Source organism: Sphaerodactylus townsendi, linkage group LG15 (genome assembly GCF_021028975.2).
Source record: "Sphaerodactylus townsendi isolate TG3544 linkage group LG15, MPM_Stown_v2.3, whole genome shotgun sequence".
Classification (NCBI taxonomy): domain Eukaryota; kingdom Metazoa; phylum Chordata; class Lepidosauria; order Squamata; family Sphaerodactylidae; genus Sphaerodactylus; species Sphaerodactylus townsendi.
The window spans coordinates 15255354-15280686 of record NC_059439.1 but is presented as its reverse complement, the minus strand read 5'-3'; the positions used below and the strand labels follow the sequence as shown (position 1 = coordinate 15280686).

Genomic DNA, 25333 nt, shown 5'->3' with positions numbered 1-25333 from the left:
TGACTTAATTTTCTTCTTCTTTCTAGACAAAGTGTCCGAAGGTTGGTCGGCAGCTTTCTTCCTGCGAACTGCCACCGCCGTCTTCGTGCTGTAAAACCGGAGTTCCATGACCTACACGTGCTTTGGTGCTCTGCTTCCCAAAAGCAGCCACGTGTTAGTTTTTTTCGATGCTTCATCTCGTTCCCGAGGAGTTACTTTGGTTTTCTGGAATACAAGGTGCTCAATGAACCGGGAGCCCCCATGAACGAAACAGCCAGCTCTTGCCAGCCGATGGCTAAAAACTGCACCTCCCATGTGGCGGGGATGGCCCAAGAGGACAGCCACCAGGAGCAGGTGCCACCCCCTTTCTACCATGAAGCCAGTCAGGAACTTGATTTGTCCACCAAAGTGTACAAAAGGGAGTCTGGGAGCCCTTATTCCGTATTGGTGGACCCAAAAGCGAGTCAGCCACACCTCCATGAAAGAGAGGAGCAGCCGTATTTCAGGGAGGACAGAACAGTAGGAGAGGCCCGAGCCGTGAAAGAAGACAGGGAGAACTCTGACGACTTGCAGGAGGAGGAAGAGGAGGAAGATGAAGTGACTTACAAAAGGGAGCAGATAATAGTCGAGGTAAACCTTAACAACCAAACCTTAAATGTATCTAAAGGGGAGAAAGGGGTCCCCTCCCAGTCCAAAGAAACTGCTGTTCTTAAGACCAGCAGTGAGGAAGAGGAGGGTGACAGTGGGGAGGAAGAGGCCACTGAAGACAGTAATGATTATGAGGAAAATGAGAGGCAGAAGAAAAAAGAGCAAAGAGAGGCGAAAGATAGTGTTGCCCAAAGGAGGACACGGAGAGCTGCGTCCGCTGCAGCCACCACAACCACCCCTACTTCCAGAACTACACGGGGGCGTAGAAAGAGCGTTGAACCCCCCAAACGTAAGAAGAAAGCTGCAAAGGAGCCCAAGGCACCTGTGCAGAAATCAAAGTGTGAAGAAAAGGAGACTTTGACCTGTGAGAAGTGCCCCAGGGTGTTTAACACACGCTGGTATCTGGAGAAGCACATGAACGTCACTCACAGGCGCATGCAGATCTGCGACAAGTGCGGGAAGAAATTTGTTCTAGAAAGTGAGCTCTCCCTTCACCAGCAAACAGACTGTGAAAAAAACATCCAGGTAGGTTTTCTTGCCTTCTCGCCAGATTTCCCTACCTTCTGCTGTCCCCCGGACACCTCGGAAGGGACGGAAATCCTTTGAGGAGAACAAGAGCCTCTCTGCGTCTGTCATCGGTTTTTTTGTTGCCCGCCCAAGGAGTCTGATCTGTATGAATGTGGGGGAGATGAGGTCTGGCTGGCTGGTTGAGATTTCTATGCCCAGTGCCTTGGGGTAAATGGAATGTCAGCTTTTAATAGAGGTAATGTGTACCTACGTTAATGGAGGCGGGAGCTGATTTCCAGGCTTAATGTGTCAATGACGAAGCTGAGTTCATTGCATGCCGAGGTTATTCAAAAAGCAGGTTAAACTAACCCTTCTGTTTCTTTGAATAATTATGTTGACAGAATATGGGTGTTACAAATCTTCACACGTTTTGATAAGGAAGGAAAAACTCAAACTGAGCTGCTAGGAATGAGTGGTATGTGACCAGTTTTAAATTTTGACCAGACTGGTTTCTTGCATGGCTGTCATTCCCACTGTAAGAAACTGCATACTCACCGTAATGTGTGACAAACAGATAGATGTCTGCTCTACTTGATACAAGGAGCCAATCGCCGCTTCCTGCTGGTGCTTATATATCGCAGAATACACAGATCTGTATTTGTCACGCATTGCAGGATAGCCACATTCGTGATTTTTTCCTACACAAGGCTGGGCGGGAAATCATCATTTGTGAAACAGTTCTACCAAGGAAAAATAGGTTGTTGTGCTGCTTAGAACTCTATACTTTATCCCTTGGAGCAGCAGTGGCGTAGTGGTTAAGAGCAGGTGTACTCTAATCTAGAGGAACCAGGTTTGATTCCCCGTTCTGCCGCCTGAACTGTGGAGGCTTATCTGGGGAATTCAGATTAGCCTGTACATTCCAACACACGCCAGCTGGGTGACCTTGGGCTGGTCACATCTCTTCTGAGCTCTCTCAGCCGCACCTACCTCACAGGTAGGGGGGAAGAGAAAGGAGTTTGTAAACCCATTTGAGTCTCCTTACAGGAGAGAAAGTGGGTATATAAATCCAACTTTTCTTCTTCCCTCCATAAGATAAGGCTCTAGGTGTGCTGAAAAATCCTAGGGAAGTTATGTGCAATCTTAAACTTTGCTCAAGGTTCCCTTCTTTCTTTGTCTTTCCCTCCCCCTCCCAGAAGCATTCCACAGATGCCATCTGCTTGTATCAAAACTCCTCTACGCATCGTCGGGTTCAGAAACTTCCTTGAGAAGCATGAGATGCTCAGTCTGTGTTGGTCTCTGGAATCTTTGTGCAGCACGGTACACATGCAGAAATATCCAAAATATTCAGTTGCCATGTGCTGCTGGCACACGTAGCCTTCAATCATACAAACAGTTTTATTGGGAGTCAGCTCTCGAATAAAACGGGACCTCTGAGTAGATACTCAGAGGATTGCTCTCTCTTAGTCTTGAATTCTCTGTGCTTCATAAAATCAGATTCATCAAAAACGAGTGCAAAGAAGTGAATTGCTTCTTTGAGGTCAGAACAAAACAGGGACGAGCTTCGAATGAGCAGAGTCACACAAGTGGAACAAAATGGTGGGCATTTAGCGTGTGAATCGGAGGTATATGAAGTTACTTTCACTTAGCACCTGCACATATGTAGGCTTCTAGAACCATCCTATCAGTCAGCTCATCTGAAGTGCTGAAACTTAATTCAGCTTTGAATATTCTGTTGAAAATGGTCTCTTTATGCTATTCATTGCCTGGATAATTGTCTTGTTTATATTTAAACACAAACGTATTGTTCTTTGGTGGCAGTCCAGTCTCTCAAATTGGCAGTTTCTTTCACAGGTCCAAAAAACTGCTTCTGCCTTGTAGTCTTCTTAGCTCATATCCTTCAGATGTCTTTCATGCTGCCAACTGGTCCTTACTGTAATATATATTAAAGTTTAGTTCTCTTTCACCCCCTTGTTTTAATCTATCTTGCTTCTTCAGCTTGAACAAGACCAGCTGTGGTAGAATTGCATGGTTGTTTCACTTGCAGGATGCACCTGGCTTGACAAAATTTGAACTTTCAAGTCACAATTGTAGTTTTGAGGTAGTACAGTTTATTGCACACAACGTGGAAAGCTTTGAGAAGGAGTTTAAAAGACATTTTAAAAGATTCTTTCCTTCATGCATATAAAGCTTATGTGAAAATTGTGTGTGCAAGTGATTGTCTTTTGTTGCAAATGGTGAAATGCAGTATTTCACCAGCCATGAAATTGAACCCACTTACTACTAGGCATAGGAGAAGCAAGCATACTTAAGGTGTTGGATCTGGGTTACCCATGTTACCAACCAACCGAGCCTTTATTGGCAATACAAGTAGATTACGAAAATATATTTAAAACCATCCTCAAATAAAATAATAATAGAGAATCTCTTAATAACAGAGTGGTACAACAAAATTAAAAAGATCAGTGCTATCTGGCAGGGCTGTCAAACTGAGGCCCTCCAGATGTTCATGAACTACAATTCCCACCAGCCCTTGCTAGTATGGCCAATGCTCATGTTGGGAGGGGCTGATGGGAATTGTAGACCAGGAACATCTGGAGGGCCTGAGTCTGACACCTGTGCTGGGTATATAATTTCTAGTAAAATCTTATCCATCAATTCACAAACTACAGGATCAGAATTATTTAGCAAATATAAGATCTTTTGAGCATCTGATATATCCTGTCACAGGTTAAGAGAAGAGCATTTGCATATTTTCCCCTAATTCCCTCATATTTAGTGAGATGGAATGGGCTAACGTTTCCTGTTGATTTCCCTCTATTTTTTTAAAGCTACCTAAGTTGAAATGCCCACTTGGGTCATGGGCACTTGGTGAGAAACCCAGGTCACACACACTCAGCCTCAAACCTGGGAAGTATTTGGACGGGAGACATCCAAGGAATGCCAGGGTTGTGACATGGAGGCAGGCAATGGCAAAACCACTTCTAAACCTCTCTTGCCTTGAAAACCCTACGGGGTTGCCATAAATCAGTTGTGACTTGACGTCAGAACACACACACATTATGTGCTTAAATTTCAAGGTGAAATGGTACATACGCAAGGTAAAAGGTAAATTTCCCCTTAGTCATGTTTGACCCTGGGGTACCACTGCAAGCAGTGATTTCATAGGCAAGCAGTTTTTGTGGGGTAGTTTGCCATTGCTTTCCCCGGCTATTCTTTACCTCCTAGCTGTGTGCTAGGTACTCATTTACCGACCAAGGAATGGATGGATTGACCATGAGCCAGCTGCCAGGATATCTGACCCACAGGGGGCTCGAACGCCTGACCGTGTGAGTGGCAGTGCAAGCACTTAGCCAATACACCACGCGGCTCCTACATATGCAAGAGAGTAGAGCAACTAATGACATTTTCAGTTTGGCCAAGCTTGTTGCTAAAGGGAGAAGCCTACCAAGTTCCACAGACAAGACTCGATCAGTTCCTACCCCTCCAGCCATTTCAGTAGAAGGCCCCCACTTAGCTGAGAGGTCTAATGGAATCTCAATGCAGGGGGCTGCTTAACATAGTATAGAAGAGACCTTGGTTTGGACAGCTTCAAATATGGCAAAGGTTTTCATCTGGGTTTTTTTTTTCCAAGTCCTCATTTTCATGGGTTGCATTTATCAATAGTGTGTTAGTCCCCCATGGAAGTTTCTGTAATTCCATACTCTGATTTTTCAGCTGCTCTGACAGTGAACTGTATGTGACATTTGACTTCAATGTTTGATGGAGCCACAAAAGCCTGTAGGTCACACTGCCGTTTCCCTTCACCAGTTCTCTCTTCCTTTTGGGTACCCCATCTCAAGCTTGGACACCCTGATTCCGAGATTGTGGTGTCCTCCTCTATGAGGAGTAGAACCCACGTGTTCCCTTCTCCCTGTCTTTCCCCTCCTAAATCATGAGAGCAAACAAATCTGGGATCTGTGATAGATTAATCAGTTAGGTGTATTTAATCTGAAAAGTTTGGCAATGATACAAGGGGAAGTATATTAGAAACCTTTGGTTCTTTTACTTCATACGTTGTATAAATGCGTTTTATCTTTTGAAAGTGGTGCTTCTTTTTAAAGTGCTGTTGGTGACATATACTGCATAAATTACACCAGTTTGCAGAATTCAGGCACTCTTGCCACAAAATGCTATGTTTTGAGAACAGAGTCTATCCAGTCATCCAGACTAAGAGTCACGTTCATGGATTTTTAGGATTTCTGTCAAGTCTTCATCCTCATGAAAAACAATTCCAATTTGTATCACCTGTCTGCATAATTGATGTAATTGTATTACTTTTGATAGCTGACGTCAGGGTTTCTCTGCTAGCAAGCACGGGTAGGCCGCATTACTTTATGACAGGGGTCTGCAACGTCTTGCATCTGAAGAATCAAACTATGTCAAAATTCAGAGCAAGAATCAGCCAAGAACTAGTATATGAAAGTTAAGTTGAATAACTGAAATGATACAGTTTGGCATTGTTTTATTTTATATATTTATAAAATGTCTGTCACCTGTTTCTGCCTTTCCAAGGGCCTCCAAGGTAGCTTCAAATAAAAACATGTGTCATAAAAAATACAGTATAAAGCCATTAAAATAAACCTCTCTGGCAAACGTACATCGTTAAAGCAACTTTTAAAAAAGAGTTAAAAACAGTGAAAATGCATTTTGAACATAAAACATTGATTGGGAAGGAGGGATTATTGAGGGAATGCCAAACAAAAGAAAAAAGGGTTCATCTGCTGGCAGAAGATATCAACGGAAGAGGACAGACTAATGTCCTTGAGGAGAGAGTCCAAAGCTTTGGTGCCATGACCTCTCTTGGGTAGCTACCTGCCTAATCTCAGAAGGTGGATGTACCTGAAGCTGTTTCCCTGAACATGACCCTAGTGATTGGGCTGGCTCATAAAGGATGGAGCAGTCCTTCAGAAATGTTGGTCCAAAGTGACTCCAAACCATACAAGTCTTTGAAGGTCACTACCAGCACCTTGGAATTACACCTGGGGAAAATTGGAAGCTGGTTTATGTGAGCAAAGACTGAAGTTATGCAGTTTCTATGACCTACTCCAGCCAACACCCTGACTGCAGCTTTCTCTACCAATTCGGAACACTTTTCAAGAGCAGGCCCATATAGAGTGCATTGCTGTAATCTAATCTGGATGTAACCAGGGTGTGCCTCTCAGTGGCCAGATCTTTTCTATTCAGGAAAGTCTGCAGCTGGAAAAAGGCACTCCGTGAAAGCTGGAAAAAGGCACTCTTGGCCATAGCTGTGACGACATTAGTGGCTATTGACACAGTCATTGAAAAAACGTGATGTTTCTGTAGCCTAAACAAATGCTTGTGCAAAGGTTGTGCAAATGCTATATTAAAAAGTGGCACACATAAGGTCTCACAATAAACAATACACACAGGAATACAATATATCAGGGTCCCCAACCCCTGTGGACACATGTGGAATTTTGACACTGCTCAGTGGACACAGCAACAACCTGACTGCTGCATGCTGCCAAAACACAGTGTAGGTCCTTATGATGTGGTGGCAGCTACTGCCAAAGCAAAAATCTGCACAGCCAATCAGAAGCCATGTTGGGCAAAAGCCCTGTCTGGCCCCACCCATTTCCTCAAGACGTTTGGTAGGTGTCAGAAAAGATGGTGGTGGACTCCATGGTGCCCTCAAATGATAGATACCTGCAGACCCCTGCCTGCCACGGTTGATTTAGTGCACTGTCATAAAGATGTGCATGAGTTTCAGCAGGTGAAAGGATTGCCACTCACAGAGCAGTTTTCTCATTTTTTCCTGTTCTGCAACAGTCCCTAATGTTCTCGGGAATCTCATTTCTTGGAGGGATAAGGGACCCCCTAGAACAGTGATGGCGAACCTATGGCACGGGTTCCAGAGGTGGCACTCAAAGCCCTCTGTGGGCATGCGCACACAGAGTTCATCATGGGGGGGTGTAAAATCACCCCCCTCCCCCCACACACACATCTAGGCTGGCCTGGGCCACTGAGCACGACGTGTGCGCACCGTGATGAGCCGGGAGGACTCAGCTGGTAGGCCTGGTGCTTGTGCTCCGGGTGGCTGCTGCCCATGGTGGGGGGGGGGGGCGCAGAAGAGGCAGAGAGGCACAGTGGTGCGCAAGGGACTTGCTGGAGGCTAGAGCAGGCTGGCCCCCGCTCGAGAAGGTGGGGTGGAAGAAGAGGGAGCCAACCAGTTTTTTCTAAGCAAAAACCTCAGCATTCAGGTTAAATTGCTGGGTTGGCACTTTGCAATAAATAAGTGGGGTTTGGGTTGCAATTTGGGCACTCGGTCTCAAAAAGGTTCTCCATCACTGCCCTAGAAGAAGGATTTGGAGAGTGTTTCAAACTGCCACAGGAGGGAGGTGGTGGGACAATCACACTATTGGTGTGACTGTAGAAACAGGCTGATTTCAGCTCATGGTTCTGATTTGGGTGACAGGCAACTGTTCACCCCTTCATGTAAAGGATTTCTAAGAAGCCCTCAAATCCCCCCAAAACTGCCTGGTTTTCCTTTGACCCACCCTATCCCTCCAGTATATCCCCACCTCTAGATTACATTTTCTTTTTTTAAAGACTCACACTTGGCTGTAGGGCCATCGATTGCAGGCCACTGGTGTATAGTTTGGCTGCCTTCCATCCTTAATCTTTTCTAAAAAGAGTGTGTTGTTCCTCTTCACCGCCACCCATCCCCTGCCTAATGAAGTTCTGCCAAAATGTGTATGTTTCAGCAACTTTGGTAAGAAATTTAAAAACCAAAACTTCTCTTTGAACAGTTTATTCTGGTGGCATAACATGTGAGTCTGAATTTCAAAAATACTGTTTAAGAACATAAGAAAGAGCCTGCTGAATTAGACAAGAGGCCATCTAGTCCAGCACTCTGCTACTCGCAGTGGCCCACCAGATGCCTTTGGGAGCTTGCATGCAGCATGTGAAAACAATGGCCTTCTGCTGCTGCTGCTCCCAAGCACCAGGTCTGCTAAGGCATTTGCAATCTCAAATCAAGGGGGATCAAGATTGGTAGCCATAGATCAACTTCTCCATAAATCTGTCCAAGCCCCTTTTAAAACTGTCCAGGTTAGTGGCCATCACCACCTCCTGTGGCAGCATATTCCAAACACCAATCACGCGCTGCGTGAAGAAATGTTTCCTTTTATTAGTCCTAATCCCCACCCCCCACCCCCCCCCCCAGCAATTTCAATGTATTCCCCTTGGTTTTAGTACTGTGAGAAATTCCCCTTCCTGCATGGAAGTGAAGGCACTACAGATGAACAGAAGGTTATATATCTTTTAAACAGCCACAACTACGAGCTGTTGGAAGCGGTGGCTAAATTTTTAAATGGTGTTATTTTAACTCGTCAGAAGTTGTAAAGGCTGTTATTATCTTGCAATGTTAATGATAAACTATTTTTATGCCATTAAAGGTATAAGAAATCGAAGTACTGTGAGAAAGAGAAAAATTTCTCTCTGTTGTATCCTGTGTGATATAAATAAAACTTGCCAACAGCGTGCAGAAAGCCAGTGTTTTCAATCTTGAAGAATTGGCTTGGTTTCTTTTCGATATAGTTGTTGTGTATCGTTATCCTTAAGGGCCCCCCCCCCCCCCCGGTTGACTTGCAGTATGGTTCTTGCAGCTTGCGTGCAGCAGTTTTCCAAAGGAGACTAGAATATTAAATTTCTAAGGCAGCAGATGCAGGGTATGATTTCATTGTGGAAGAAGGGCCAGTTTATGGTCATTTTCTGTAACACCTAGCTGTCCTCAATATTAAGAGCTCTTCCCACTCCCCACTATGAAACTAGTGCAATACCCACCAAATTCTTGAAACCTAAATGGTAACTGCTGTTCAGTCCTTCAGACAACAGCAGGTGGCACCCTAAGCCAAGAAGATTCATTTATCCTTCACTGAACTTGTAGCTTTTAAACGGCTTTAAAAGCGGCAGAACTCTGCACTGAAGCGGGCGGCATTGTAGCGGCTGCCGTAAAAAGGTATTCCTAACCATTGTGAAGATCCTCTTTGTGTGTGCGTGTTCTTCATTTGTACTGCAGAGGGCTTGAAATTCCCAGAACGAGCTCTGTCTGAATTCCCCTTCTTTGTCCCCATCTGTCATCCAGTGCGTTTCCTGTAACAAATCATTCAAGAAGCTGTGGTCCCTTCACGAGCATATCAAGATCGTCCATGGGTATGCAGAGAAAAAGTTCTCCTGTGAGATATGCGAGAAGAAGTTCTACACCATGGCTCACGTGCGCAAGCACATGGTTGGTGAGTGTTTGCCACTCCTGTTGGTGCCTCTTCTCAGTCCCTTCACTCGTGAGCATCTGTTCAAAGGGCTTCCTGTGTTTTAAATATGACATCAAGCCTCTTGTCCGTCACTACCCCTTAATGGTTCACCAGCCATTGCCAGAGCATGGGAGGGGGACTTGCTTCCATAGAATCTCCATGTGGGAATGCACCAGAGGCGGAGACAAGAGCCAGCGTGGTGTAGTGGCTAAGAGTAGGTGCACTCTAATCTGGAGAACCGGGTTTGATTCCCCGCTCTGCCACTTGAGCTGTGGAGGCTTATCTGGGGAACCAGATAAACTGTGCCAGATGAGTGACCTTGGCCTAGTCACAGTTCTTCAGAGCTCTCTCAGCCCCACCCACCTCACACGGTGTTGTGGGGTGGGGGAAGCATAAGCATAATAAGCATAAGCATTTTATTGTCATTGTGCACGCACAACGAAATTTACAGCAGCATTCCTCGATGCACACAATTTCAGACTCATACATCATCATCCTCCACCCATCCCTACACAGCCCCAAATACATCAATATGAAGCAGCGGAGTTTAGCATAGCCACAGCTCTGGAGATTTTTAGCCACTTTGAGTCTCCTTACAGGAGAGAATGGGGGGATATAAATCCAAAACTCTTCTGTCTTTCTATTCCTGAAAACAAGAGCTGCAGGAGCTGGCTGTAATATGTAAAAACTGTTGGTGCAGCTGGGTGGTGCTATAATCTGTGGGTAGCCCAAGGACTCTGTACCTTGCCTCAGCTGCTTCAGTTGCCCTTCCTTTCTTAGTTGTATAATAAAGTCTGTTGACAGAGGCGTGTGCCTGATTGCAGTGGAGGGTGGGCAGCCATTCTGGTGCCTCTGGGCCAAGCGCCCTGAGAGAATCTACAGAATTGCGCCAGAGATTGCAGTGGAGGAGCCTGCCGGGGATGGGTGTAATTTTGCTCGAGTGGGGGAAGGGAAGAAGGTAATCACCTTGACCATTTCTAAATCGGATAGCTGGACCTTCATGAAGGAGGACTTGATCACGGCCATGCTGCTTGGAAGACGTTTCATTTTGTTGAAGATTGGAGGACCTTCCTCATTCTGTCCTGTCTTGTGACCCGTACTCAATTCCAAGGGCCACGTTTCTGGCAGCCATTTTAGCTAAGCCAGCCTTGTATTCAGTGGCAGACAAAATCATTTATCTTTCATCCAAAGGGGATCATTGTGTCAATGATGTGTTGTCACTGTATGCATCGGCCGCCAAGAAGATTCATGCCAAAGTCTCATCGTGGTGTTTAAACATACTACAATCTATGTTCTACCCTGGTCTTGATAATTTCAAAACTCTTTTTAACCTCGCTGTGTTTTCTTGTATTGTTATATTTATCATTGCTTGGGCAGTTTTGTTTTGTTATATTGTTATGGCCTTTAGACTCACACAATAAATGTTACCTACCTGCTAAAGTTACGATTTTGGCATTGAGACTGTATGGCCCACTACGATGATTGGGAAGTATAAGCTTAAAGGTATGACGTTAGGCAGAGTGGGGTGGTAGTAAAAGGATATTTTCTTCCAGTGATAAGGGGTTTAGGCAGAGTGGTTTATATCCAGGCTCTCAACTGAAGATCATTATCTTTTGTTAGCTGAAGGAAACCTTTTGCTATCAACCTGAGTTGATAGGCTTTTTGTCTTCTAAATTCTGTGGCAAAGCCCACTTGAGTTATTTTGGCAAGTAAATGATTGTCTTATGGATCCTTTTGGTTCAGTGTTTCTTGGCCATCCCCTACTCTCAATCTGTACGGCATAATATCACCACGTACTGTGATCAGTGCTTGCAAAAGACTGTCAACCCCATCAGTGGGGGTGGGGCAAATCTGCATGTGGAAGAAATGCAGGGCTGCACCAGCAGAGGGGCAAATTTGCCGGCATGCCGCTGCCGTGTCCCTGGCGGTGGGACAGCACACCAGACATTGTGCTGGCACAACTGTAGCACCATAGCCAGATGCCTGGCCTGTTGCCTGGGACTTCCTGCCTCAATGTATTTGATTGGGTTAAAGTGGTGGTGGTGGGGCTTCCATTTTAGCCCATTTATTTGACTACCTGTATTCCTTCAGAATCTTAAACAAAACCTGAAAGTCATCTTGAGGTGTTTCTTTAAATTAAGCCAGCTGTTCATGCCAAGATATGAACTTTCTTCCCCCATTTGACGTTTCAGCACATACCAAGGACATGCCGTTCACGTGTGAAACCTGTGGAAAATCCTTCAAACGCAGCATGTCACTCAAGGTTCATTCTCTGCAGCATTCTGGCGAGAAACCTTTCCGATGTGAGGTACGGGCTCTGCTCATTTAGTGTGGAAACGTTTGGAATTGCTTAAATTTGAACAGCACACGTATAGTGGTGAATGGAGGTTGAGGTTGCATGTAGGTGACTTATTTACTGCCTGACAGCTGCTTTAACTCACTGTGGGGCTCCTTCAGTCGTGTGGGGCTCCCAGCCATCTGTAGAATCCAGCCTTGTAGAGAGACATATTTACCATGTCCCTTCCATTATTGAAAGGCGTGAAGTAGCAGGCCCATGGTAAAATGTACCTCACGGTGTGATTAAGTACTGCGACCAACTGATGTCCACATGGTTGCAGTTTTGTTATAGTGAATTAATAAGAGGTGACAAGGCAGCAAATAGCCATGTGTCATCTGGATGTTATTTTATGTATGAAGTGACTTCAGTAACAACAGAGTGCTGATTTCCCATGCATTCCTCTGCCGCCATGCTGTCCCTTTTAGCCCCTGGGGGGTCACGGGACCTATAAGATGACCAGCCACATGAGTGGGGGGGGGGGTTGCTCCAGTGAAGAGAAAGAAGGGGGTTGAAACCACCCCTCCTGCTGATTGTGTCAGTGCAACTCCAGTTGATGGAAAGGAAAGGAGGGGAGCAAACGTTTCACTGGGTCCTCACTGCAGCCTGCCAAGCCGCTGTTCTTCAATTCCAGGAATAAATTTTTTGAGGGAAGTGGGGTGGTTTGAAAAGGGCTGTAGCGGGAGGGAGCAATGGGGAGAGAATCTGTGTGATTTCCATTGTCATAGGATTCAAGCTTTTACGTGTATTAGTATTACTAATTGCTTTGACTCCTTTGTCTGGGTTTTGAAATGAAATAGAGCAAAATCCTCCCCCGTTTCCTGCTCTGCCATCAAGCCTGTTTTCCAGCCTACCTAAAGTAATAGTCTGAACCTTTGAGAAACTGGCTTATCTTTTCATTTCTTCTAACACGATTGTTCAGTGACACCTTAACGTGCAGCCTGTCTTTCATTTTGAGACCCTGAGGCAATTGCCCCTAAGAATTCATCAGCATTAACCACGATTTCACGCTCGTGGTGTTCTGGGTCTCTCTCCCGTCGGGAATGCAGCTGCTCTGTCATTGCGATTCAGGCAAGTGAAAGATCCCATTGATCTGTTTACAGAACTGTGACGAAAGGTTTCAGTACAAGTACCAGCTTCGGTCCCACATGAGCATCCACATCGGCCATAAACAGTTCATGTGCCAGTGGTGCGGCAAAGACTTCAACATGAAACAGTACTTCGATGAGCACATGAAAACCCACACTGGTAAGGATATTGTTTTTCCTCTTTTGTTTGCAAAAGTGCACTGTACTCTTTTTCACCGAAATATGACAGTAGAATTGTATATTATATCTGCTGTTTTCTGGACCTTCTTTGTTCTAGAATGCTCCGCTTGAGTCCTAATGCCTTGGGGACAGAACTAGGTAGCAGTAGGCACTAGGATCCAAGCACAGCATTCTAGAGGAGAGAAGGCCCAGGAAATGGTGGATTGATATACAAATCTGCTGTCATCTGTCAGTGGAAAAGAGTACAGGCCTTTCAAGGTTGAGTGTAATCCAGAGTACGAAGGTCACCCGGTTACTCAGCACTTGACTTCTTCCTCCATCTGAAGAGTAATTCTTGTAACCCCTTTGTAGAATAATAACTGTAAAAGGCAGTAACCTGTTTCAAGGGCACACCAATCTCAGTTTTACCCTGGGAAGGAAGAAAGAGGACTCGGGATAAAGGAGATTAATGTGGGTAAGCGCAACCACACATCAGCTTAGTGTCATTTTGGAGAGGTTTATGGGTTTTCATTGGCAAGGGTTTATGGGGGGGAAGCAGGTTTTGAAGAGAGATTTCAGTGAAGCAGTGCATAGGTTCTGGGAAAAGGTTCCCAGTATGAAAAACAGCATCACTGTTGTATCTGGAATACAAGAGCAGAGGCCGAAAGGGAAAGGTTATGTTAAAAGCAGGTCTGGCTTCAATTTTTTATGCTGAATGCAAAAGGGAAAAATGGTTTTTGGGGAAGAGCTATTTCATGATCTGGCAAAAGAGGTAAATGGTCTGAGTGACAGTTCTTGGTAGAGGCAGGTTCCTGTAGTTGGGGGTGAAGGAAAGCCACAACAAAGAAGGTTGTAGTAGTAGGAAGAAAATTCTCAGAGTACTTCCCAAACCATTCCCAGCTGGGTTGGTAAAGACTTCTGTCTGGAACCTTGGAGATGCGTGGCCAGCTCCATGCTGGGCTGGATAAAGGAATCAAAAATCTGAAAGGGAAATTGGACTGAAACCAGAGGAGCTGAACAGGTCAAGGGAGAAGCAGCCAGGAACGAGGTGGAAAGGGAGACACTCAAGGGGTTAAATGAGTCCAGCAGAGTGGGTTGTCTTGCCAAACATGTTTGGAAAGAAGAAGGGTTTCAGGTTTTTGATCTCACAAAAGGTGCTGGCAAAAGAGGAATTATTGTAAACAAATGGGGTGGGGAGAAATCGACTTTGGAGCACCAGAGTCAGAGAAGGACCAAGGATTCTTCAGATGTGGTATGATAACATTCCTTGGCCGAGAAGAGTACTTTTTTCCCAACAGTGAAAACCAGTGCTAGCTATGAAATTCTTCTATCTAAAAATCTCTTGGCCACATATCCCTGACGCGGATAGCCCAGGCTATCAGATCTCAGAATCTAAGCAGGGTCTAGTGTTTGGATGGGAAACCTCAAAGGAATACCAGGGTCATGACCCGGAAGCAGTAAATGGCATGTTGCTTGCCTTGAAAAGCCTACAATGTGTGTCAGACTCATTTGTTACAAGAGGCAGATATGGCATAAGTATGACTTGGTTGGGGTGGCTGCCTTGGCTGGCCCCAGAATAACACTGGGTTGTGGGGTGCCTGGACTGGTGAGCCCATAATGGGGTACAGTGGCTGCCTTAAATTGAGGGGGCTTATCAGGCCTGCTTGCCAGCTTAGGCATACCCCCCACCGCTCATTCCCAATTTGCAGTCAAGCGGGGGGGGGGGGGGGAATTCCTCAATGGGCAAGCAGGCCTGAAAAGCCCCCTCAAGTGGTTGGGGGATGGTATGTTTGCCACCCCTGCCCCATGGGGGGGGGGGGGGTAACCATAAGTCAGCTGGCAAAAATAAATAATTATGGGTATATCAGCCAAAAAGTCTGAATTTGACTGAGGTACCCTTAACAGATCAAGATTAGCATTCAGTTTTCCAATAAGTTCCATGTTTAATCTCTTAACAGGAGAGAAGCCCTTTATCTGTGAAATCTGTGGCAAAAGCTTCACGAGTCGGCCCAACATGAAGAGGCACCGCCGAACACACACAGGGGAGAAGCCATATCCGTGTGACGTGTGCGGCCAACGGTTCCGCTTTTCCAACATGCTAAAAGCGCACAAGGAGAAGTGTTTCCGCGTCACCAGTCCAGTCAACGTCCTGCCCGCTGCCCAGATACTCCTCGCCACGACCTCTCCTGCTACCACTGTACCTTCTGTTGAGAACACGCCCAATGCCCCAACTGCTTCTCCACCAATTAATATGAACCCGGTGAGCACGCTTCCTCCCCGCCCTGTCAGCCACCCATATTCTCACCTGCACCTTCATCCACACCATCCGCATCACCTCCCGGTCCCCCCCGTCCCTCACTTACCCCCACCTCCCGCTCTGTTTAAGAGTGAGCCTTTAAATCACAGGGGCCAAGGTGAAGACAGTTTTCTGCGGCACCTAGCAGAAAAAAACAGCTCAGTACCGCACCACTAACTGCTTGTCTTCAGCCTGCCGTTCTCTTGGTCTTTTGCACATGGACGTGTGCCCTCCCCCCGCCCTGAAATCTTGTGGCGTCGCCCGTAGCTCCAAGTGAAGGATCTTTACACTGATCTCAGTTGTTCAGCAAAGTGGTCGTTGGATGCGAGGGAACCCAACACAACAGAAGCCCGACTTGGCTGGCACATTTTACTGTTGACTTTACTGTTCACAATGACTGAGACTTGTGGAATTTTTTTTACAATTTCATATCAGCTGATAAGGTATGCTTGCTTTTATATCCCGGACTTTCTCCTCAAAGAGGGGACGGGCCTGGTTTCCTTTGTACTTAGCGGAAAGACTGTGAGACTAAAACCCAGAGCATTAATTATCACTGTGTATTATTAATTGTTTCCGGCTTTTGGGGGGGGGAGGGGTGTGTGAGCGTGCGCACTGGTTGAGCGAGCCAGCCACATGATCGCAGAATATTAAGCATTATAGCAAAAAGGACACTAAGCAAACCTTTACTCTCATTTGAGTAGTTCTCCTAACACACTCTTTATTTTAATACAGAAAAATTATTTTAGAGTTTTTGTATAGACCTATTTAGTAGCCTGTTTCTAAAATGAAATGTATTTCGAAATAAGCGGTGTAATTTTTTTCAGTGTAGCTGGACCTATGTTGTTATAATAGATAATTTTTATAATCATTCAAATGTGATTTCTTTAAAAAAAATGCAAATAGCTTCTATAGTAAAAAAAATTATTCTTACATCTGTACTACTCTAAAAAGGTGCTGGGAGTGGGAGGGAAAGAAACCCAAGAAGTCTGTGGGAAGGCTGTCTCAAAAGTGGAGGCAATTTCAGAACTTTATATAACTTATTTGTAGGGCTTTTCCCCCCCCCTTAGCCTTGCATTATTTTCTTTCACTTGGAGTTATAAGTCAAGTACATTAAACTACTGTGTTCCCACAAAACATTTTTCGCTCAGCTCAACTAGGCTAAAGTGTGAAATGTTTCCGAAAGGGTAGACCCTCTCATGGGGCAAAATTGGGGTATGAAGCTGGGGTGTGGGGGGCGGACTCAACCAGATGTGGGAATAAGCTGTCATTTCTTGGGCATACATTAGACCTTAGTTCATTATGTAAATGTGTGTTTGAGGTATGACTTCTGATTTGGGAATCGTTTGATGCTGCTTTTTGTTTTGTTTTCTTTTTTTTTTCATTTCCCCCCCGTCATTTTCAGAGATTCTTGAGTTCACTAGGAGAAAAATGGGGAATCACAAATAAGGTGCTGTGTGGCTGGATTTGTGTAAAATAAACCTGGATTGGTGAATCCGGTGGGAACGTGGTTGTCATGTTGGCCGAAAAATGTTTACGAGTATGTGCACATGATGAAGCAGTGTCCTCTACAGACAACAGATGCGTATAATATATGATGCTTTCTTACACATTTTTGACTTCAGGGTTCACAGGTAAATGGAAAAGAAATATGTTAAAGTTAAAGCGAGTTGCTAGTTGTATTTTTTTTTCAGACTCCAGGAGCACTGAATTGTGGTGATAGTTTGAAAGCAAAGCGTCGCAGTCCTTGTTCACGTAACTGAAGTCGAAATACAGCAGCATGTAAACAGGCTTGTTGGCACCTTGGAGGAGAAGGCACAGAGATTATCTGTCACTAGTAGAGCCTAAATTTCCCTGATGGCTGTTTGCCCAAAGCTCAGTTCTGTCACCCCCAAGGCCATGTTTTGCTGATCCTCAGTGTACTGTTTCCTTTTTTAAAAATTAGGCTAATTCAGAACTAATGTGGTGGGGATATTGCATCAGGTCAGTCCCCACCGATACGCTCTGATAATTGTGCTTCTGCCGTCTTAACTTGTATTCCGCTTTTAACAAAACAGAACGAAAAGAGAATTGGATCTTTTTGATACTTGATCTCATATGCAAATGGCAATTTCTTAGTGCCCCCCCCCCTCCTTTTTCTGACAAACAAGTCTTTTAAAGATGTTGTGATAACATTTATCTGTTCCTTCTCTTTTGTAGGTAGTAAAGCTAGCTATAAAAGCGAAACATTAATATAACGCTTCACCCTCTTCTACAGCCCAGGATGGTTCTGTACATTCCATGTCATGTTCGCAAACCCACAATTCTGTGTAGTTACCTATGCTGTAGGCCAACAGTCTGGCCTGTTGAATCTACTTTTATAAATTTAAAGGAAGGGGAAAAAAAAACTCACCTTGGTAAATCAGCTGTAAGCCAATTTTGCAACAATGGTTTTCTCAATAAATTTACAGTATTTGGCTGCTATTTATGAATCCTAGTATTTCAAATGGTGGTGGTGGTTGTTATACAAAATTAAACGCTGCACCTTGAGGCTTGGGAAATGGTGTTACATCCTGGATAATGGTATTTCTCAATATAAAAGTAGATAAAGGTGGGGCTTCCCTCAAAAATTGGGCAGCCTACAGTTGAAGATGACCCTTGCCTTATTACCCAAACTAATGTCATTTCTGGTGGAGGACAACTACCCTCTGCCACTCTGGTTCATTGCAGAGACGTCACACCTTACTACAGAGAACAGTAGTCCAGAGGTCTAGATCTCTGCTTAACGGGTTGTTTTTCTCGAAACAGTAACTTCAATTGGAGCTTTGTAAATATAGAGTTTAGCCCATTCTCAGCACTGGGGAATTCTCTGTGCTCATATTAGAGACATTCAGATCAAGGATGTGTTCATTGGTGGGTGCTGGAACCTGTTTAATTTGTGCCTTGATTTGAGTGGATGTGTAAGGTGGGTTACCTTGCTGGGGGAAAAAAGACTCAGTGGCATAGAACAGGAGATAAATCACTGTCATGGCCTGAATGGAATATTCTCCTTTCCTCTCCCCCGTTTAAAGGAAAACATGGGCCACCGTTGCCAAGAGAAGTAGAACAGAGCACATACCAAAAAGGATCAGAGGTAACTAAGTGAAGATTCATGCAGACACTAGTTAGGATATTGTTTCGTGAACACACACACACACACACACCCCCCCCCGGCCTTGCCTTCAACATTGATTTGAAGCCTATATTCTGTTTCCTTAGATTATAAATACTGAATTATTATCAAGGGTTCGGTCTGTTTTACAGTTTGGTTTTCAAGGTGACTACAAGAAGCACCTGAATAAGGAAGGAGATAAGGTAAGTCGACCCTAGCATGTCATTTTGTAGTCTTTTTTTTTTGTATAAACAATGTGTGTGTGCGTGCGTGCGTGTGTGTGTGTGTGTGTGTGAATTAGGATTTTTGGCTGCGCCGGTGTCTTAATTGCATATGAGGAGGCTTATATGCATCTTGGCATCATTGCTGGAACAATCACGCGCTAGCTGGCACTCTGAGCCAACTTTCGAGATCAGAAATTTGTGAGGTTACTGGACATGACAGACTCCACTGTACTTTTTTTCCATAACACTGGACACCCCCCCCCCCCTTGCCTTGGCAGCTCTGCTGTAGGCTGTTGAATAAAGCACTGTCCTCTCCTGCAGTTTGTATTTTATATAGTGCCATTTTTTCCCTCAAGTAGAAAAACCTTTATTGGGTAGCCCAATCCGGGAGAGGGGGAAATCAGCTTTTGGAGCTGGTGCAGGGCTGTGCCAGCCCATTTTGCCCACTCCACCACTGTAACACTGGTGGGGAGGGCACACTAGGAGGTGGGTGCCACACTGCATTCAGAGCCGTGCCAACCTGGGCACTGCAATTCAAGAAGGATATTGACAAGCTGGAACGGGTCCAGAGAAGGGCAAACAAAATGGTAAAAGGTCTGGAATCCATGCTCTACGAGGAATGACTTAGGGAGCTGGGGATGTTTAGTTTGGTGAAGAGAAGGTTAAGGGGTGAGATGATAGCCCTGTTTAGATTTCTGAAGGGATGTCATGTTGACGAGGGAGCAAGCTTGTTTTCTGCGGCTCCAGAGACTAGGACCAGGAGTAATGGGATCAAGGTGAAGGAAAAGAGATTGCACCTAAACATCCGGAAAAACAGTAAGGGCTGTTCGACAGTGGAATACACTACCTTGGAGTGTGGTGGAGTCTCCTTCTATGGAGCTTTTTAAAGAGAAGCTGAATGGTCATCTGTCAGGAGTGCTTTGATTATGTGTTCCTGCATGGCAGGGGGTTGGACTTGATGGCCCTTGGGGTTTCTTCCAACTCTATGATTCTATGAAGCTGTAGACTGGGACATCTGGGGGCAGGGGGGGTTCCTGGGGTGGTGCCTGCTGACTTTCACACCGAGAATTCCCTTGATGCAGCCCTCAAACTTACACCACAAAAACAGTCTGTTTGCCCTTGGAGGTCTTCAGGTGGCAGGAGGAATTTTGAATTTCCCTCCAGCCTCCGGAGTCCCTTTGGAGGCAGCACAGCGCTGCCTCCCCTGCACTGTCTCCGGAAACAGCTCTGCTCCCCCTCATCTGGATTGTACCGTTAGACACATTAGAAGTAGAAAGCCTTCTTTGTTCTAGTTTTGTGCAAAACAGTTGGTGCTTTTCTTGTTTACTCTATAATGTCCTTTATTAACAAGCTCCTCCAGTGCTTCCCACTGTTGCAGAAAGAGAATTTTACATACAGCCTATTGAATTCAGGGGAAAGTGCCCCAGAGCTGCTGTTGGGCGGTGAATGCAGCTTCAGTTGGGCTGTGAATGTCTCAAAATTCTCCCTGGATTAAAATTGTGGCTTCTTTTGTAGTAGTCCGCACAAAATCCTACGATTTCACATAATTGAATGTTTGCATCAAAACTGTCATGGCAACAGATTGCTCTTGCATGTAGTGGCATTCCTTTTAGTTTAAGGCTGTGTTTTCACGCGACTCCTTTTCAGGTAGTAGGGAGGGAGCTGAACATAACTTTGCCGCCCTGATGCTCTGCAGTGCCAGATGCTGCGTGACTAATACCGCTCAGCTAATTGTGCTAAGGAAAGTGTTTTTGCGCTTAATCTGAAAGAACGGACGGTCGAGAAATCCTGCCTTGTGAAGGGCAGAGGGACTGCTGGAGAGTAAATTCTCTGTAAACCATTGCTGGCTGGTAATTTTGTCAAGCTTTGCTGTGCTGTCCTCGAACATGTTCCATCTCTTCGGATCCGTGGCTATGAAGAGCGACAAGGATGATTGAGGGACTGGAGCACCTTCCTTATGAGGAGAGGCTGCAGCGTTTGGGACTCTTTAGTTTGGAGAGGAGACGTCTGAGAGGGGATATGATTGAAGTCTATAAAATTATGCATATGGTAGAAAATGTCGACAGAGATAAATTTTTCTCTCTCACAATACTAGAACCAGGGGGCATACATTGAAAATGCTGGGGGGAAGAATTAGGACTAATAAAAGGAAACATTTCTTCATGCAACACATGATCGGTGTTTGGAATATGCTGCCACCGGAAGTGGTGATGTCCACTAACCTGGATAGCTTTAAAAGGGCCTTGGACAGATTTATGGAGGAGAAGTCGATCTATGGCTACCAACCTTGATCCTCCTTGATCTGAGATTGCAAATGCCTTAGCAGACCAGGTGCTCAGGAGCAACAGCAGCAGAAGGCCATTGTTTCACATCCTTCAGGTGAGCTCCCAAAGGCATCTGGTGGGCCACTGTGAGTAGCAGAGTGCTGGACTAGATGGGCTCTGGTCTGATCCATCAGGCTCTTTCTTACGTTCTTACGTTCTCAAGAGGTTTGGGGCATGTTCACAAGTGTACTGAATGCTAGTGTGCACGTGGGCTGTCCTCTCCCCACAACAGACACCTTGTGAGGTAGGTGGGGCTGAGAGAGTTCCAAAGAACTGTGACTAACCCAAACAGGAATGTGGGAGTGCAGAAACACATCCGGTTCACCAGATAAGCCTCTGCCACTCAGGCGGAGGAGTGCGGAATCAAACCCGGTTCTCCAGATTAGAATCCACCTGCTCTTAACCACTACACCACACTGGCCCTTCTGTGCAAATCCATCAGCTTTTCCTGGTAGTCAGAGGGAGGACTCTTACTTCCTTTTTTCACCAGTAGAAAAATCAGACCCATTCATTGAACTTCAAATGTGTACTAGACAGACATGTGTCTGTGTCAACCGTAGCTTGGACACAGCCAAGTTTATCTCTGTAAAATTGAATGGGATGGACTGTTGGGGGAGGGGATAACATGGTTCTTCCATTTTATTCTGTCCTGGCTACCTTGAAGTTTGAATTGGCTGATGAAAAATCTGTCACGAGTCAAAACTGGACACCTCTGGCATTGGTTGGCCAGTGGTTGGCCACTGGGTGCTGAATAAAATGGACCACTGGTCTGATTCAGCAGGGCTCTTCTTTTGTTCTTAAACTATGCAGGGCACTGAAGGTTCTATGCACTGTATTTTCAAACCTGTTGTCAAAGCCCTGAGGAGGAAACTTCTGAAAAACATCAAGGATTGGTTTTCAGAACAATGTATTCTGCACTAGGTTCCAAAGTCCTAGCAATACATCCCTGAGGATGGAACTGTTGAGAAGCGGGGACCATAAAGTTGTATACCTTGTAAAGGTAAAGTTTTCCCTTCAGTCGTGTCCGACCCTGGGGTACCACTGCGAGCAGTGATTTCATAGGCAAGCCTCTTTTGTGGGGTAGTTTGCCATTGCTTTCCCCGGCTATTCTTTACCCCCTAGCTATGAGCTGGGTACTCATTTACCTACCAAGAAATGGATGGATGGCTGAGTTGACCATGAGCCAGCTGCCAGGATATCTGACCCACAGGGGGATCGAACTCCTGACCCTGTGTGTGGCAGTGCATATACCTTGTAGTTCTCAGATATAACACTTATATTTGATAACAGATAAAACACCTCAATCATCCTCTTATTGACAATTTATCTAATCAGAAAGGTTGAGAGACTGGACACATGATGTTTTTTGCTAGACAGAAATAATCTCCGTAAAGAGCGGGGGTAGCGTCATCCTTTTCTCTAGATGTGTGTGCGACAGACGAGATTAGAGTCTTCTATCTGAGTTTGAAAAAAACTCTTCAGGTTTGAAAGCTGGCTTTTGAGATAGAGATACCGAATACAAGCTTTAAGTTAAGAGATGCTGTGCGATAAATCTGGCCCCAGGCCCACTACTGCCTCCACCGCCCTTTAAAATTAACCTTCCTGGCCGCTTTCAGGTTGTTTGCTTATCTATTTAAGGATTAGGAAGCGACAGATGAGTGTAATGTTACTGAAGATCCCCCCCCCAAATCAATTGTGTGCCTTTGTTCTTTGATCTTGCAAAAACCTCAAATTGGATTACAAACTTTTGCCTCTGTCTGGATAATGCAATCCATATGAGGAAACTGGTTTTGCTTGCAGGTCAGTTTGCCCGGAAATTTGCTGTTGAAGGAGAGGCCACCTCCAGCAGCGGTACAAGATGCGGGCCCTCGAGCCTTCATCCCTTTCTCATGATGACGATGCAAGACACTCCAACCCCTCCCCCTCGAAATCCAGCCGAGGCCCCTGTATAAGGTTCTATGTCATGTAGTTCTGTAGTTTTCTGGCTGTAGCGTGGTTAATAATCAGTTAGTGGATTATTTTTGCAGCCCTCCCCCTCAAAAGAAACAAAACCCTATTGCAAATCATAACTTGTGCAAATATCGGGGTGAAAAATGGGCTGAATCCAGCCAGCTTTTCCATGGATGAACAGGGAAGGCTACCCTTGGACCGAAAGGTTATGCTTGAACCAGTGTGATGGAAGTCATAATGTGGAAAATAACTGGGTGAGACGGAGTTTTTAAAAACTTGCTTGATCCAATCTAATACGCAGCTTCTTTAAACTTGAGAGATGGTGGAGAATTAACAGGCTTTGCAAATATTGGATTTAGAAGAAGAAGAGTTTGGATTTATATCCCCCTTTCTCTCCTGTAGGAGACTCAAAGGGGCTTACAATCTCCTTGCCCTTCCCCCCTCACAACAAGGGGGAAGTGAGGCTGAGAGAGCTCCGAGAAGCTGTGACTAGCCCAAGGTCACCCAGCTGGCGTGTGTGGGAGTGTACAGGCTAATCTGAATTCCCCAGATAAGCCTCCACAGCTCAGGCGGCAGAGCTGGGAATCAAACCCGGTTCCTCCAGATTAGATACACGAGCTCTTAACCTCCTACGGCACTGCTGCTCCTCATTCATAATTCATAATTTATTTAATTCACTCATACCCCACCTTCCCGGTAGGGACCCACAGTGGACTTGATCATTCTGCACCTGCATACCCAGCCTGGTTAATAACCATGTTAGGTTTTCATAGGCCTTGCAGACAGAATTTATAACCTTCTGCTACCTGGGAGGCTTAAATTTTGGGCAGGCCTTAGGGCCTACTCCTGCCTGGCTAAAAAGCAGGGACTAAAATTATCGGTGGCAAGGGCCACACCCTGGGCTGTAATATGCTGCTTCTTTTATCTCTCTGAGGCATGCGGTATTAAATGAGAGGGCTCTGCAAAGCCACAGATAGTTTAGGTGCTTGTCTCAGTGAGCTGTCGGCAGTAGTTTAGAAGGGAAAACTTGTTTCCCATTGCCATCCTGTGCTTAGAAGCCTGTAATCTCGTGTTCTGTGTGGCAGGGCTGGGGATCTATAGTTAGCCACTAGCAGGGTGATGTTTTCCAGCTGTGGTAACCTTTTTTTTTAATGGATCTATTTTTGTTATTCTGGTTTCCAAGTCTGTCATTGAGACTAAGGGTACTGGGGGCAGGGTGGGGGGCTGACAATGGTGTGGGTTAAATTTTTGAAGTTAAAAACATGTAATTGAAGTAACATACTCTGAAGCACCTCTTAATTTCCACTGTTCTGAGGAGGGGTCTGTTTAAGCCACTTGGGAAGAGACTTAAGGAGCAGCAGTGGCATAGGAGGTTAAGAGCTCGTGTATCTAATCTGGAGGAATCGGGTTTGATTCTCCGCTCTGCCGCCTGAGCTGTGGAGGCTTATCTGGGGAATTCAGATTAGCCTGTACACTCCCACACACGCCAGCTGGGTGACCTTGGGCTAGTCACAGCTTCTCGGAGCTCTCTCAGCCCCACCTACCTCACAGGATGTTTGTTGTGAGGGGGGAAGGGCAAGGAGATTGTAAGTCCCTTTGAGTCTCCTGCAGGAGAGAAAGGGGGGATATAAATCCAAACTCCAACTCCTCCTCCTCTTCCTCCTCCTCCTCCTCCTCTTCTTCTTCTTCTTCTTCTTCTTCTTCTTCTTTGTAGAGAACCATCGTTGACAAACCAGGAGCAATTCTGGTTGATCCCTGCTACCCACGTTGTTATATTTCCCTGATGGCCCACCTCCGATGGGCTCTGGCCAGTGTACAGGAAATAAAACCAATAAAGATAACTCACAATCAGATATTTAAAACCGAGTTAATGGATTCCCCTCCCCTGTCCTTGAATTGAGTTGCAACTTACTTCAGGAAGCCAAAAAAACAACAACTGCAAATCATAAACTAAGTCAGGTATATTTCAAGTGCTTGTGCCAATAATGCTGGTTCTGGCGAACTGACTCCTTTCCCTGGTCCTCCTACCAAAGATACTTTAGTTGGAAATTCCGGACAGAGCTGGGATCTTCTACATATGAATGCGTGATCTACTCCACTACTCTGCAGTTTTTCTCATCCTTCAATCAGTTTTTAGACCGCTCCCACCCCTCTTGCATAGGCTCGGAGCAGTTTACAACCTGATCCAGATATAATAAAATAATCGTACAAAATGACAGACAGTGTTCAGTCACGGTGCTTTAAAACTGAGGGAAAGGATGGGGTGGTCCACTCTGACTGATACCTACGTAACTGATCTTAAAACATCAGATGAAAGAAAGGGAGGGAGGCCAGCTGATGATTTATAGACAGTCGTTCAGCCGAAGGCCTGACGGAACAGAAGA

At 45.4% G+C, this 25333-nt stretch overlaps 1 protein-coding gene across 1 annotated transcript in view; it reads left to right on the top strand.

Moving 5' to 3' along the window:
* Positions 1-17784, top strand: part of ZNF652 (zinc finger protein 652) — a 37407-nt gene extending 19623 nt beyond the window's left edge. The window contains exons 2-6 of the mRNA XM_048516997.1: positions 27-1152; positions 9281-9428; positions 11639-11754; positions 12885-13029; positions 14987-17784. Of these exons, the coding sequence (XP_048372954.1) occupies positions 241-1152; positions 9281-9428; positions 11639-11754; positions 12885-13029; positions 14987-15501 (1836 nt within the window). The 5' untranslated portion in view covers positions 27-240 and the 3' untranslated portion in view covers positions 15502-17784. The remainder of the gene's footprint in view (positions 1-26; positions 1153-9280; positions 9429-11638; positions 11755-12884; positions 13030-14986) is intronic.
* The last annotated feature ends 7549 nt before the right edge of the window (positions 17785-25333 follow it).